The sequence below is a fragment of the Lampris incognitus genome, chromosome 5 (genome assembly GCF_029633865.1).
Source record: "Lampris incognitus isolate fLamInc1 chromosome 5, fLamInc1.hap2, whole genome shotgun sequence".
NCBI lineage: Eukaryota > Metazoa > Chordata > Actinopteri > Lampriformes > Lampridae > Lampris > Lampris incognitus.
The window spans coordinates 20314000-20331018 of record NC_079215.1 but is presented as its reverse complement, the minus strand read 5'-3'; the positions used below and the strand labels follow the sequence as shown (position 1 = coordinate 20331018).

At 41.9% G+C, this 17019-nt stretch overlaps 1 protein-coding gene across 4 annotated transcripts in view; it reads left to right on the top strand.

Annotated features, from left to right (window-relative positions):
* Positions 1 to 15737, top strand: part of tmod1 (tropomodulin 1) — a 41180-nt gene extending 25443 nt beyond the window's left edge. For all 4 annotated transcript variants that reach the window (XM_056280176.1, XM_056280175.1, XM_056280174.1 and 1 more), the window contains 4 exons: positions 4816 to 4959; positions 7820 to 7964; positions 9375 to 9474; positions 11516 to 15737. In XM_056280176.1, the coding sequence (XP_056136151.1) occupies positions 4816 to 4959; positions 7820 to 7964; positions 9375 to 9474; positions 11516 to 11534 (408 nt within the window). In that variant the 3' untranslated portion in view covers positions 11535 to 15737. The remainder of the gene's footprint in view (positions 1 to 4815; positions 4960 to 7819; positions 7965 to 9374; positions 9475 to 11515) is intronic.
* Positions 15738 to 17019: the final 1282 nt, after the last annotated feature.

Sequence of the window (17019 nt, the reverse complement as noted above, 5' to 3'; positions counted from 1 at the left end):
AGCGCAGTTGAAGGTGCCGGCGCTAAATCACAGCGCAAGTTGATCTAAGGCAGGGGTCACCAACCCGCTGATCGAGATCAACCTGTTGATCTTTGGGAAACTCAAAGGAGGTGGCAAAGCATTAGAGGAAAAAGTAATTATAGTAAAATGAAATTTTGCAAAAATTGTTTTAACCTATTGGAATTTATGTCATTTATTTATTGGAATTTATGTCATTTATGTATTTAATTTTCGATCCAGCCAATCTGGAAATGTTAGAACATGACACTGTCCTGCTCTCCTGTCTGATTGGCTGGGTCACGATACTGTTGTGAAGCTACAGTCACTTGGCTTAGCAACCAGCTAGCAAGTTAGGATGGGGAAGAATGTACGAAAAAAAAGCCAAAAACCTTCAACTTTCATTCCAGTTGGGAACACAAGTTTTTGCTCACTTTGGTCAACAACAGACCAATCTGCCTAAGTTGTATTCAAGCAGTTGCTCTGACGTAAAAAGGTAACTTGGGATATCATAACGCCCCTAACCACCCAAAATTCAAAGACACCTTCCCACTCAAAAAGTGCTCTGCGCTCCAGCAAAGTGAATTCGGCATTTAAGGCCCAACAGCTGCTTTTTACCAAGTCCACAGACAAAAGAATGGCTGCAACAGAGGCCTCCTTTCATGAAAGTCACTTTTGGCTAAACACAAAAAAAATGTTACCGATGGAGAGAACATCAAGGAGGCAATGTCTGTTACTGCTGATACTTTATTCAAAGATTGTAAAAACGAAGACAGTATTAAAAATGCGATTGCGAGTGTGCCACTTGGCCAGAAGGATAGAGTCATTATTGGAGGACATGTCTCAACAAGTGCTCAGGGATTTATCGCTGTGCGAATGCTTGTCAATGCAATTTGACGAATTTGTGGACATGACAGACACTGCACAGCCAGTGGTGTTTGCTTGGATAGCTTTTGAGGACTCATCCATGAAGGAAGATATCCTCCCACTTGCCATTAAAGGAGAGGACAAGAGATGAGGACATTACAACGAGTTCAAACGGTACATCCATGACAACAACATTCCCATTCATAAGTTATTGGCAGTTACAAATGACAGCACACCAGCTATGTGAGGCACAAACCAAGGTTTTATTACTTTGTGCTGCAAAGACCAGGAGTTTCCCAAGTTCCATAGTTATCACTGTGTGATCCATCAACAGGCACTTCCTAGCAATGCTGTGGATTTTTCCCATGTAATGAAGATAGTTGTGAGGATTGTTAACTTCATACGGGCAAAGGGACTGCAGTACTGACTGTTAAAGTCTTTACAAAATGAAGTTGACCCTGCTTATGGTGACTTGCTCCTGCATGCTGAAGTTTGTTGGTCAAGTCGCGGGAAAGTGCTGTAAAGATTTCTTGACCTGCTGCCTGAGAGCCGCTCCTTTTTGGAGGCACGGAATGAATGGGCAGCCCTAAGAACTGTCAATGGCTCCTTGACTTGGGATTTCTTACAGACCTGATGGCCAAACTGAATGAGCTCAACTCAGAACTTCAGGGTAAAGACAAAGAGGTGTCCCACGTGATTCGCACTGTCAATGCATTCAAAGCCAAAGTGGGTCTGTGGACCTCTGAGTTGAGAAATGGGAGACTGACACACTTCCCAAACCTGGAAAGACTGGCACAGACTTTGAGAGAAGCTAAACCTGAACCCCGCCCGACCACTTCACTCTGCTGCCTCAGGGTGCCTGGTTGCCCTGTCGCTCAGAGGCCCCTGCTGCCGATCGACCCGGTCACAGCTCTTTTTTGTCCTGGCCCCACAGTGGTGGAATGAACTCCCCACTGATGTCAGGACAGCGGAGTTGCTGCCCATCTTTCGGTGCACCTCACCTCTTCAAAAACTACTACCCTGTTACTTGTTCTTAGCACTTATTGTAGTCACTCATTTAAAAAAAATATCTTTCTTGCACTTTTACTTTAGCACTGGTTTTGCTCTTAGATGCTTGTTTAGATGCACTTATGACCTCTGATGACTAGTAGTTCTGATTTCCTACGTTAAATGCACTTATTGTAAGTCGCTTTGGATAAAAGCGTCGGCTAAATGACTGTAATGTAATGTAATGTAACATGAAAATGCAAGCCAGGGCAAAGGACAGCCACATTTGGGGATTTGTGAGCAGGGAAAATGTTCCTCTCCTCTCCTCCTGTGCACTGAAAATGAAAGCCTACTTTGGCTCCACTTATCTCCGTGAGATGGCCTTTTCACAGATGTTTATAATGAAAGCACAGGACTCACCTGACTGACAAGCACCTTACTGACTGTGTGAGACAAAATGTTTCTAACTATGAACCCAACTACAGAGCATTAACTGATAGTTTGCAGTCACAGCCATCACACAGACTTTGGGGAGGTTTTGCATAGTTTGGATTGAAATACTGTGTATAGTACATAATTGCTCGTTTATTTCCCTTTTGTTGTCATGTGGCATATGGTTCAGTGGTAAGATTTATGTTGCTCTTTACCTAACTGCATTTAATGTATTTCAGTCATCCATTATCCAAACCGCTTATCCTGCTCAGGGTCTCGGGGATGCTGGAGCCTATCCCAGCAGTCATTGGGCGGCATGTATTGCAGTCATTCATATTTCAATTTCTGCCTTCTAGGCTTATTTTGAGAGAAGGTGGGGGTATTTCAGTTCATACTGTGCCTTGACAAAGCATAGTCGGAATAAAAATGTTAAAATGGATTGGTTGTAAAAATAAAGAAGCAGCATTATTCATCATTTAAACATCTGTGGGCTTTTATTTCCTATATTTCTGAGCGGTAGATCTTGGCCTATATTTGGACATGAGAAGGGATTTTGGCTTGTCAAAGATTGGTGATCACTGATCTAAGGTGTGGCCAACACTTTTTTGCTAATTTCGGGACATGCTGTGCTGGCGATAATCGGGCTCAACGGAGGTGCAGTTATAAAAGGGTTGGGTTAGAAGGAATAAATGATCAGTAGGAGTGGTGGGGGCTGTCTTCAATTACAGCCAATCAAATCATCTCCTCTCATTCCCTTTAAAACCAGCACGCTCTGTCTTGGCAAACTGCCAGTTTCATAATGGATGGCGGAAGTCCAGACTGGCTGAGACAGAAAAGCTTCTCCCAATAGGAAATTGATGTCCTTGTTCAGGAAGTGCAGGTCGCCAAGTGTGCATACAACAGACATTAACACCAATTCCAATGTGATATGAGACAACACGCAAACATTATTATTGGACAGGCTACCGTTTAACGTGTCTTCGTTCTCACCAGCATCATTCTCTCTTTCCTGTGCTTTCTATGAACACAGCAGGAGACCTTAAATAGTTGTAATCACGGCTCAATTAGCCCAGGCAATCAGTTTGTTCTTTCAGGTTGAATGAGGTTAATTGAAATATTGAAATTCCTGTCATCATGTTGTTTTCCATGCATAATGATGCACATTGACTGTTTTATGTTGGAAGACAATGGCCCTGTGATGGTCTGGCAGCCTGTCCAGGGTGTCTCCCCGCCTGCCGCTCAATGACTGCTGGGATAGGCTCCAGCATCCCTGCGACCCTGAAAGCAGGATACGTGGTTTGGATAATGGATGGATGTTGGAAGACAATGATATACGTGCAGATATTTTGTTTTGTGATTAAAAAGGTTTAGGACAGTAGTCCTTAGTTGAATTATTCACGAAATAGGCCAACATAACATACACAAAAGTGGCGTGTGTGATTTTGGATAAGTCTACGCGTAGTGCACCATCACCAAAAGCCCAGAAACTACCACACAACCCAGGCGGAGGCGCAGGTGTAATATTTAGTTTTATTTGACACCAGACTAGCACTGTGCCACCTGATTTTGACTGACATGCCCTCTACTGTGCACCCAAGCCCATTTCGATGCAAGCAGGCAGTGTCATGGCGAGTCCAGAAGTTAGCAAAACCACCTCGTGCTGGACAAAATTGTCACTATGTCTGTGTTAGTGCTACCGCCGGCCGGAAACTAGAGCCCCTGATCTCATATCATGATAGCCATGTTATATCCATATACTGCTCAGCTTGATTTGTGCGCCACAGTTCATTATCTAAGATATAGTGGATTAATTTTATTGACCAGCATTTAATCTAATATACCTGCTATAGTATTTACGTCAATTTTGTACTTTCAATTTTGAGGACAGCTCTTTCAGAATAGCTTTATTTTAAGCAAGCTATTTTATTTTTTGCGAATGAGAGGTAAGCCAGTATTGGTTAAAAAAATGCTCCTTGTGGTGGAAAATTTGAGGTGTCAATTTAACGCAAAATATTTTTCCCATTTTTACTTTCGGGTTTTTCAAAATGTCTCTTAAAATTACTTCCATTGTTTGCGAGTTGATGGAAAGGAAAGGTGTTACTTTTCTCGTATTGTGACCAAGCAATTCGTATGTTAGAAAATGCAACCGTACAGCCTGATCAGTCATCCTGTTTGATTCAAAACATGGTGGCATTTCTCTTTCTATATTCTTATGCAAACGTCGAATAAAACCAAAGTGTCTTTTTGATAGCTCACTGTGGTCAAACACCTTATTAAAATATTTCCTGTTCTCAGTGTGCAAAATTATATGGCACATTATTACAATATCACAGATTAAACCCTTCTTTTTTTTTTGCTTGGGTATTTGTTTTCAAATCTCAAGTTATTTTACCAATGAGAATGCAACAAAAAGTAAATTACATCATATACGTTCTTCATTGATGAGGACACTTGATAGGAGAATGATCCAAATAGGCTCAGAATGTACGTGCTGCACAGTCATAACAAACATGAGTGCCTTGTCTTCTTTAGGCCTTGGCTGAAATGTTGAAGGTGAACACGACACTGAAAAGTCTGAACGTGGAGTCTAACTTCATCACAGGGGCCGGGATACTGGCCCTCATAGAATCACTGCAATCAAACACGGCACTACAGGAGCTCAAGATAGACAACCAGGTAAATACACACTCATGCACACACACACACACACACACACACACACAAACAAAATACACTACTACTACTACTACTATTTACGGCTGCTCCCGTTATGGGTCGCCACAGCGGATTATCAGTTTCCATCTCCTCCTGTCCTCTGCATCTTCCTCTGTCACACCAGCCACCTGCATGTCCTCCCTCACCACATCCATAAACCTCCTCTTTGGCCTTCCTTTTTTCCTCTTCCCTGGCAGCTGCATATTCAGCATCCTTCTCCCAGTATACCCAGCATCTCTCCTCCACACATGTCCAAGCCATCTCACGCTTGCCTCTTCTGCTTTGTCTCCAAACCGTCCAACCTGAGCTGTCCCTGTAATATACTCGTTCCTAATCCTGTCCTTCTTTGTCACTCCCAGTGAAAATCTCAGCATCTTCAACTCTGCCACCTCCAGCTCCGCCTCCTGTCTTTTCATCAGTGCCACTGTCTCCAAACCATATAACATAGCTGGTCTCACAACCATCTTGTAAACCTTCCCTTTAACTCTTGCTGGTACCCTTCTGTCGCAAATCACTCCTGACACTCTTCTCCACCCACTCCACCCTGCCCGCACTCTCTTCTTCACCTCTCTTCTGCACTCCCCGTTACTTTAGACAGTTGACTCCAAGTATTTAAACTCATACACCTTCTTCACCTCTACTCCTTACATCCTCACCATTCCACTGTCCTCCCTCTCATTCACGCATATGTATTCCGTCCTGCTCCTACTGACTTTCATTTCTCTTCTCTCCAGTGCATACCTCCATCCTCCAGGTTCTCCTCAATCCGTACCCTACTCTCGCTTCAGATCACAATGTCATCCGCAAACATCATAGTCCATGGAAACTCCTGCCTGATCTTGTCCGTCAGCCTGTCCATCACCATTGCAAACAAGAAAGGGCTCAGAGCCGATCCTTGATGTAGTTCCACCTCCACCTTGAACCCATCTATCATTCCAACCACACACCTCACCGCTGTCACACTTCCCTCATACATATCCTGCACCACTCCTACATACTTCTCTGCGACTCCCGACTTCCTCATACAATACCACACCTCCTCTCTCGGCACCCTGTCATATGTTTTCTCTAAATCCACAAAGACACAATGTAACTCCTTCTGGCCTTCTCTATACTTCTCAATCAACATTCTCAAAGCAAACATCGCATCTGTGGTGTTCATTCGTGGCATGAAGCCATACTGCTGCTCGCTAATCGTCACCTCTCCTCTTAACCTAGCTTCTATTACTCTTTCCCATATCTTCATGCTGTGGCTGATCAACTTTATTCCTCTGTAGTTGCTACAGTTCTGCACATCACCCTTGTTCTTGAAAATCGGTACCAGTATGCTTCTTCTCCACTCCTCAGGCATCCTCTCCCTTTCCAAGATTGTGTTAAACAATCTAGTTAAAAACTCCACTGCCATCTCTCCCAAACAATAACACAACACAACAAAATACACTGTCAAACTATTTCTTTGTATCTGTCCACATCCTCTTGAACCTTTTAAAGTATGACTAACTGCTTGCCTATTACATGCAGCATACACAGATACACACTGATCATTGTGTGCAGGCAAACGTGCATCCACACACACACACACACACACACACCAGGTCAGATAAGCTTCGTAGATAAGCTTATCTGAAACACATCAACTTTAAACACCACCATCCACACCACGCATATCCAGGCCCATCAAGAAATTCAGTGGAAGATTCCTCAACCTCCCCCCATCTTTTTAAGAACCAAGCAGTGTTCATAAGCCACAGTAATTCCTCGGTAATGTCCCCACTATCTCATCTCCAGACAAATGGCCTTCTTCAGCTACAGAGCAGATGTAGACAGCAGCGAGGCAGGCCCAAGCCAACATGATTCAGCGCACACTAGCACACACTGTCATACTGAACACAGCGCAACACTAACCTGCAGGAAGTGCAGCATATTTTATGGGGCCTCCATCAAATTATCCCCTGAACAAGTGGCTACATTGATGGAAGAAACCATAATCCAAAGTGCTTCACAGTTATGGCATGATGCTAGAAAGCTGCATCTAACAGCCAGCACAGCGAAACGAGTCCCCAAACGAAACACTAAACAAAGCTAGCAAACTAGTTGACATCACATTAACTTACCTGCTGTTGTGACATGATGAGTCCCGATGAGTCGGCGTCTCTTCTTCTCAGGTGGCTTCTCGTAACCCAGAACAAGTGTTGGGTAAGGGTTATCCAGCGTTGGCTTCTTATCAACAAAGTGAAACGAGCAAACATAAAGAGTTTGAGGGGGCTTTTTTTTAGTTTAAGTTCTTTTTGCCAATTTCTTTTTGTCTCGTCGTCTTGTGGGAGGCAATGGAAAGTGTACCATCGCTGACTGGAACAGTCTGATGTAGTTTTAGGCTTATGATCGAAGCACTCCCGTTTAAGCCACTCATTAAGTTTTGTCTGGTTGTACATACAGCCACGAACAGCACATGTTGTCCCCGAGCTCCGTAACAACATTTTATATGTAGGTTAGCAACTTTTATCATCTTTTTTTAAACACGAACAGCAATAGCTAACACTTCTTCAGCCAAATCTGCCGCTGGTCTGTGATACTGCTTCCGCCAAACACCAGAAGTATTACCCATAACCATTTCCCAGTGACCGCCCCCCCCCAAGGAAACTCGTGGATACAGCTGCTCTCATCTGCTCTTGCTTACTTTACCCCCCCCCCCCCCACTCACACACACACACACACACACCAATCTCTCAAGCCCACCTCCCCCTCTTTGGTTCCTCTGTCTGTCTTTCCTAATCCCCTCATTCCTTATACCCTCCTCCTTCCGTTTTTCTTGTATCACCAGAGTCAGCCATTGGGTAACAAGGTGGAGATGGAGATAGCGAGTATGCTGGAGAAGAACACCACCCTGTTGAAGTTTGGTTACCACTTCACCCAGCAGGGCCCGCGTCTCCGGGGCTCCAATGCCATGATGAATAATAACGACCTGGGTTAGTCTCTCTTACACACACACACACACACACACACACACACACACACACACACACGGCCCAGATGCACTGAAAGTGATGACTGATGCTTTTGGTGTGTGTAAAGCCATTTAATAAATTGGTCGAGTTCAAAACACAAGCCTATCAGGTGCTCCCCATTCACTTCCTGTTGGCTTCTGGCCACATGCAAATATAGTTTTCGAGTTTTCAAAATGGCTTTATTTACACTGAACCAACGCCCCATGAACAAATCACACAAACAAAATAATGAAACAAACTTAAATGAACTTAAATCATATAGTAAAGAAAAGCTCAAGAAAAAATGCTAATAGTAAACTGCCTGGGCCAGTAAGTCAATATTGTATGTAGCTGATCTGGCCCAAACTAACAAACAACAAAATGACCTCAACACATCAACAAACGCCAGGTTAACATCCACCTGACTGAGTGCACCTGTTGTTTCCATATTATTTTAAATGTGTTATTATCTTTCATTGATACTTAATACTTCCAATCTAATTACGTCCTTCCCTTAAACACTGACAGAGACCTGTCAGTACTGCCATCATTCTTCCTTGGCACAAACATTGGCCATTTTAGCATTCCCAAAGAAAATACACACATGCCAACAAAGACATACACACACACACACACCTACATGTACATAGGATCCACAGTGGCCCACTAACTCACCGTGGCACACTACACTGATTTGTTACATTAAATATATATTCTTCATGTTCAATCCATTTTTTAGTGTTATTGTATCAGCAGTGCTGTTCTTTACACTATGTCTTACATGGTTGTGTTGTTGTCAGCTTGGAAAGTCCCAACCAGTCACACCAACGCCTCCCTGGATTCTCACACAAGCACCAATATTAAGAGTGTGTGTGTGTGTATGTGTGTGTGTGTGTGTGAGAGAGAGAGAGAGAGAGAGAGAGAGAGAGAGAGAGAGAGAGAGAGAGAGAGAGAGAGAGAGAGAGAGAGAGAGAGAGAGAGAGAGAGAGAGAGAGAGAGAGAGAGAGAGAGAGAGAGAGAGAGAGAGAGAGCGAGCGAGCGAGCTTGTTATTACTGCAGTGGCTTGATAGACCATGAAAGATGTGAGGGGTAAAACAGTCTGGTTGGCTGTAGCTGTCAAGCTTACTGGTTCTTGCTGGAGGGGCAACAGAATAGCATCAGTGACAGCCTGCTTTTATGGCCAATAAATGATGGCTCACTGTCATTCATGCTCTCTCTCTCCTGTGAAAAGTCATGTTGTATTTGCAGGTATGTCATGTCACGTATGTTGCACAAAAAGGAGACGGCGTGTTAAAGGGTGTAACGGCGTGAGCGTGTGTGCACGTACGCATACATGCATACGCACACGCCTCATGTTTCATAACAAACGTCTTTCCCCCTGTCATCTTTCAGCGCGGGTAGTCAGATCGGATTCTGACGGTTCTTTCACCCTCACCCTGTCCGTCCCCGAGTTGGAGAGGGCCTTTGGAAAGAAGTTCAAATCCAAGACTAAGTACAAAAAAACAAAAACAAAAAACTACCACAACAACAAAACACACAAAGAACCAGCGCTGTTGGACTTTTCTCAGTCTCGCTTTTCCTTTGCTTGTGTCTCCTCGTTCTTCTCAGCATCATCTGGAGCCATTTTGTCTCACAGCCCTGTTGGTATTACCCGGTGCACCAACGCAGTGCTTATCTTCAACTGTCTTGCTCTCTTCTTTTTATACTTTCATCATCTCTGCTCTTCAGTTTTCTCCATTTTGCATCTCCTCAACAATAATCTGTTAGACCAATAGCTGTTAGGTTGTTTATGTTTAAAGTCAGACCAAAATTGAAACACTAATATTTTTTAAATCTCTCTTTCGCTTTCTCTCTCCCCCCCCCCTCTCTCTCTCCCTCTCTCTCTCTATATATATACATATATGAATGTATAAAAAATTAGAAGTCGTGTTTTTTTCTTCTTTTCAATCAAAAAAAAGCGCTCCCCCTAGTTCGGTTGCTCTCAGCTGATCATTTTTCCGATATTCATGTCATCAGACACACTCATTTACACACAGCCAATCAGCTCAAATTATCAAAATATGAAGCCCCGCCCACCCTTACAACCAACCCTTGCTTGCACTTGTCAATCAAAGTCAGCTCATGAATATTAATGAGGCTAGACCACTCCCTCCGTTATTGACAGAACAGAGAACAGCTATGGATAAGGCTATAGAAAATCACAATATTTGTCATTTATAGATTAAAAAAAAATGTTCCTGAATATTTTATCATGCCATGCTCAACATTTTTAGACATGTAAAGTTAAATCTGATTACTGGTTTTGTTCAGGTCCTATCCTTAAAGGCACAGTCTGTAACTTTTTGACTAAATAAATTCAAAGTGCATTCACCTACATAATTGATGAGTTCACGTTGAAGGTGGAAAACAAGTAGTTTGAGTCATTCTCGGCTGATTGTTAGTGAAAATATAGGCTTGTTTAATTCCAACGTTCCCGAACATTACTGATGTAAACAAACCTTGAAAACGCCGATGTGGCTGTTGTCTCATGTTATTCCTTGTATTAGGAGAGCTGTCAATCAATTCTGGATTGACGGGTGGCTCCAAGTCTGTTTTGAATTTTTGTAGAGGGTACAACCCTTTTGTTTACATGTGAATTACGGATTATATCTTTAAAAAGTTTAAGCGCTGGCTCCCAAAGAGGCAAAAGAGTGGATGTAATAGTCACAAAGGATTCAGATTAAAGTGTACAGGTTTTGTTCCTCAGTCAAGATCCACTCATCCCAAAAAGAAAGTAAGAAAACAGAAACGGAGATAAACATATCATTTCATAACATTTTGACTTATGTGGACACGGGATTGTAAGGACTTTACTGTGACGTGTCCTCGCTCCTTTGAGGCCAGAGGTCCCTCCACCTTTGTCACGTCTTCATCTTCCTCCTTTATTTCCTCCTCATTCAAAACTGTTCTGCGGTCAGTCAGGCTCTGGTCCCAACACTGCTTTTCCTTCACTTCTCTTCCTTTTTTTTTGTGCTTAATCGACTCTTTGGTCTCTTCTAATTTTCTGTTTTTCACAAATTTTCTGACTTCCACAACCACTTTGGGTGGGAGTGGGTTGACATTGTTTTTGTTCATTTCTCTTCTTCACTTTGCGAGCTATTTGTTGTCTCTTGCTTCCTCCAAAGCGACAGTACATGCTGCTTTCTGCTCAGTAGATTTACACTGATGACAGCAATAAAATTGATGATTATTATAAGTATTATTATCATTAGTATTACGGTATATGTTGATTGCTGATGTTATTGTTAGTCAAAGTACCTAGTAGCTGTAGTGTTTGAAGCAGATAACATTAACATTAAACCACTAAAACCCACTACAATTCAATTTACTGTAACTTCTGAGTTTATTTTTTCTAATATTTTTCATTCTTCATCTCCTCTCCCCCTCCCTCTCTTTCATATATTTTTCCTCCACTTTCTTTTTCTCATCCATCCATCCATCCATCCATCCATCCATCCATCCATCCATCCATCCATCCCTCCTTCCATCCACAGTAAGAAAGAGAAGGCTTGAAGGAGGACCCATCTTCCCCAAATGCCGGACAAACGTGTAAAAACCAGGGTATCCCTCTCCTCCAAGACCCCCCCCCTTTTTTTTTAAGACAGCCTACCCAGAAGTCTTTGTGCCCCCCAACTCACCCACCAATCTCTGTTGTGAGTTCAGGGAGCATCTCTGTCTTCTCTCTTCTGTCTCCTTCTTACACTCCTGTTTGATAGATCTTAGAGGATTTGATTGGGTTAACCATTGACCGGCCGCCATCTAAAATGGGGGGGGGGGGGAAGAATTCGACTTGCATTTGGGAAGGGATATGAATTTAAAATCACACTTTGTTAAATTATGTATTGGATTGGGACTCCGAACAGGTGGCTGCCACTGTTGCATGACATGGAAGGTAGCATGTTGGTTTGTCAGGTACCAAAGCACAACTTAGTTTTTTCAAACTTGAATCCCAGGTGGAAAAAGTTGAAGCACCATCTCTTTTTTCGAGTGGATCGTTATACCTGCCATCTTGCTCTTATAATCCTTTAATTAATATCTCCAAGTGTTTTTTGGGGTTCTGCAGTTTAGTGACTGGAGGGCTGTTTTTCGAGCGAAGGCCAATTCAAACGCCTGGAGCTGCTTGTGGCAATTTCTGTTTCTACTGTTGAGTTCATTAGATTTTAGATAGCATAATTCTAGTGTAAATGAGTTGTGGTTGTTGTGACTGTCATCACAGTTTTTTTCCCCTACCTTTGTTGACTCGAGGTGGACACAGCAAAATACAGTTATTTTTAAACGATTAGCCGCTATTGGATTTCTAGCGGTGTGCGCGGCGGTCAGCCTCCTGCTCACACTGACAAATATTGCATTTGTTGGTGTCTATCTGTCCTTAAATACAGAGATTGTTAAGTGACAGATAAATCTGGCAACTGTGAGACTCTTTCACTATACGTATATAGAATATATTTATTTGTGATAGACTTTGGAAAAGGTTTGAACAAGTGTCCATTCAAATACTTTACATGGATGTCAGCTGGCTGCAATGGTTGAGCTGGGTTCACAGGGGCGATGGTAGTTTGGATGGAGTAGATACAATATGTTGTTAATGATCGTCAGCATTTGACATCAACCAATCAGAGGCAAGAGAATTGGTCAGGTGACCTGTCCCCAATCTAGTTATATAACATATACCACAATTACAATCGCAATCTAATAGTTAACTCACCTTGGAAATAATAGCTGTGATTCTTGTATAGCATTTCATTTTAGTACACTAGCCAGCTGTTGGTTGCTGGTAAAGCAAATTATTTGGCTATGCTAAAATTATGCTAGAAAACTTTTAGTAAAAATTATGAGATAGCAGTTAATAATCTTAATTAAAAAGGTGTGAAACTGTGATTGCTGGCAATTTTGGCTCCAAATTCGCTGTAAAGATTTACCTGAGTATGGTGACCTTAACTGTTTGTAAGGTGTTTGTAAGCACAGCTCTCACACCCATAGCTGGTTGGCAGCACTGCCCTAAATGTAGTGGATTTCTGATGGCTGTGCAGTGCACCGTGTTTGCATGTTGTCAATGATAACATGTGGATTCACATGCACTTTCTATCCAGTGCATCCAAACTGAGGCTGGCTCAGCGTCACCAGACACCAACTTTGGAAAGAGACTAGCAACTAGACTAGACTTGCGACTGTAAAACAACACAAAATGGTCAAATTTTTCAGATGAGGGCATACAAAGCATCAGCCTCCATGGTTTCTGGTGGTAGTTATAGTAAGTTATAGCTGATGGAATTGCAAATCAAGCCCTATTTGGAATTTAAATAGGTCACAGAGGGCCCCATAGAAATTTAAATAGTTAAATAATTTAAGGTTGATGTTGCAGACAAACTACTTTGAGTGAAGATATAGGCGTAATAATAAGTAGAACTGACCATTAACCAGCTCTAGCCCAGTTTGTGTTTGAATGAATTTCTTTTCATAACCTTGAACCAGGTCTTGTTTGTTGATTGTATGTGTTTGTAGTTATTTACTGGAGATTGACATTATCGTTACATATGAGATGATTGTATATCACCCCTGACTGTTCATGAATGATTTCACAAAATGGGATTAATTGCTGACCTCAGGCTGTGGAGTATGTTAACAAGTACTGCAGACACCAGGTTTAAAAATCTTAGTGCATGTTTATGTGAATCATCTTTTTCTGTTTTCAGACCCCCGTAACTGGAAAAAAGCTCCGTTTGGCTCTAATTTTGACGATCAACTCAAATGTAAAACACCATTTACAGCTTTAACATACGCGTAAAAACTCACGTTTGGCTGTCACATACTGTTAGTTCTTGAATCCACCAACCAGGCTAAATTTCAGAATGAAAAATAAACTTCAGGAGTAAATGTAGACAACCTCTTTATGCAGCAGATGGCGCTGTACTCTGACATTTGGCATGAGTCTCAAATATGGGAAATATTCTTGCCATTAAAGTTGATGGTTAAATCATGTCTGTGATCTGTAATAGTCTACAATTAAACTGTTTTTCATGACCCTGTTTAATTAATATCATAAGGAAGGGTTACACTGACCGCAATGTCTTACTTACCATTGTGTTGGTGACAATGAAAAACAGTTTTGCACGTTTCACCACTACGTCAACTACTCAGTGTGATTTGGCTCTGCCTTCAATTCAAATGCAAGCAATTATAAAAGGCAACTTTAAAAAGTCTTTTTTTTTTTTACTATAATTTATTGATTATACCACAATGAAGGAAATGGGGGATCTGTAATGTATGCACTTAAAAGGGACCGCCTTGTTGAACTTTAACAATGGCTCAATGCAAATGGTATTGTAGCGAATTTGGGGGGCAGCCCGGAAACCGTCGCCACAGCCGGGACGCGAACCCGTATCTCCCACTCCGCAAGCGACAACTTTAACCAGTCGACTAACCCACGTGTCTACTTATCCATGCACGTTACACTACCCCCCTCCTTCAGGAAGTGCGTCCCCGCGCTTCGGCATATCAGCTCCCTCACACCTCTGGGCGCACGCGCTTCCAATGACCTCACGGTCTCACCATCCCACTTCTGACACCAATGTAGCGAATTAGGGGGGCAGCCCGGGTACCGCCACAGATGGGACGCGAACCCGTGTTTCCCACACCACAAGCGACAACGTTAACCAGTCGACTAAAGGGTCCGACCCGTTAGTCAAGGACCAATGTGTCTACTTATCCATACACGTTACAGTATCTAGTAGACCCATTAGATTTCTGCCTACGAGAAATGCAAAACATGTCAGTGTCTCAAATTCATGCTAAAACACTCTTCTCCTTGTTGCCATACTCACCTGATACTCATGAATATAAAGAGATGAATACTGTTTGCCATTATGTGAGAAGGTTCCTTAGTTTCTTCCACACAAGTGTGATGGATATTGCTTGAGGAATAACTATACTGAAGGTAATCACTGTAGATTCGTGAAAAACTGTTTATGAAACCATATTAAATCTGCTCTGATCGTTAGTGATTGTTAGCTATGTATGTGCAGTAAGAGACATTTTAGGTTTCTTATGCCAGAAGAACATGTTTAATCAAGGCAGCAGTCCCAAAGGTATGTTAGCAGTAAGGGATTTTTCTCGTAAGGATTTTTTTTTTTGTTTCAGTATTTTTTTATTGGGTCACCATATGAAGATAATTGCATTGTGTTTGAATTGTTTGTGCCCCAGATGATTTAATTTACAATTTAAATATGCAAGACCCAAGCTCCAAAAGAAAAAAAAAGGAATCTGTGCTGAATCAGTCATCTGAATTGTAATTGAATGAATCCATCCCTAAACAATTTTCCTGTGTTTCATGTGCTTTACTTTTCTGTCTTTTTTTTCTGTTGTGTTTATTTCATTGCTTGACTCTTTTCTGTTAGATAGCTCACCTTTTTAGTTGAATTTTTGTTTATGAAATAAATCAGGTTTGGAAGTATAGTGTCAGTTGGTGATTTTTATTTTCTCTTCTTCCTCTCCTCCTCTTCTCCTTCAAATAGAAACACCTCTAACTGGTTGGGTGTGTTGTGTTTTAATATGTGGTTTTGCAGCTACAGTATACATGGATTTCATAGACAACACTGACGCCTTGTGGATAAATAGAAGATTGCACGCGGTGAGTCAGGAGTTCTTTGTGTGCTCGTTTTATTTTCATCATCTCATCTGCTTTTTTCGCATGCTCTCGTCTTCTTTTTTTCTATTTTATTAATTCTCTCCTGTTTTATCCTTCTGGATCGCTGACCACAGCAGCCAGATTTATACTCTTGGGGAAACATTTTTTACATGTGGCTTTGTGGTATTTTCAGACAAAAACCACAGTGATACACAAAACCTCTGTAGTCATATAAAAATTGTAATTAAAGGAGGAAAAATCAGTTGCGGTCATCCTTAGGGCACGGGACAAAATATTTCTAACATTGCTCATTTGCAGATACAGAATATTAAACAGATTGAAAATGGGTCAAAATTGAGAGAAAATTTTATTAACAAGTCACAATTATACAATTCACACTCTCTCTTACAGCCCAAGTCAATAAATGCCACAAAATGAGGTGAAAAGCTTTCATCAAAACATTTTGGAATTGTGTTTTGTTTTTTGTTTTGTTTTTTGTTGTTTTTTCCTTTCATGGTCTTCAGGGGGGCTATCAAAGCATACTGTAATCACAACTGGGTCCAGGATCAGAAAATCATTCCAGATTTTGGGTTCCAGAATAAAATGTTGGACATTCTTATGCCATAATTTTACAAGAGTTGAATCAAGTGCAACTGGACGGCACGAACTGACGAAGCCTCTTGGATGAGAGGCGAAACGTCTTCATGGATATATACCAAGTCCAGTTGCACTTGATTCGACTCCTTTGGATAACCATGACCTGGATGAATGAGAACATTCACAGACAATTTTACAAGACATTTTATCACTAGCTGAATAAATATCACCTTGACGCCTGATTTATGCTTCTACGTAGGGTACGTGAAGCCGCGTACACTTTCCCCCCCTGTTTATTTATCTATATACATATATAGTTTATTTATTTATTTGTTTATTTATTTATTTATGTATTTATTTTAGTCGCGTACCCTATGCTGGAGGTTACACCTGGGCCTATCGTCACCTCTCCAAAAAATGTAACTACACGTCACAGCAACGTGCGGCTACGCAGACCACAACAATTGTGATTGGTCCGCTTGGTAGCATCGCATTTCCTCCGACAAATTTTAGGCTACAACTTCGTCGTCTGCTCCTTCTTCACCAAACAGTAACTGTAATGTCCACAAGCAAAATCCTTACAGATTTATAGTCTTTGTGACTGTGCTCTAGTCTATGTACGCCCCCCCCCACCTGTGTGTGTGTGTGTACATACACACAGAGTGTTGTGATGCGTCTAGTGCAGCAGTGTGTAGTTGGAGGGAAGGTGCACGTGTTCTTCCAACCCGCTTGTGTCCTTCCTGCCCTTAGCTTGCTGCCGCTGGCTAGCCTTTGTGG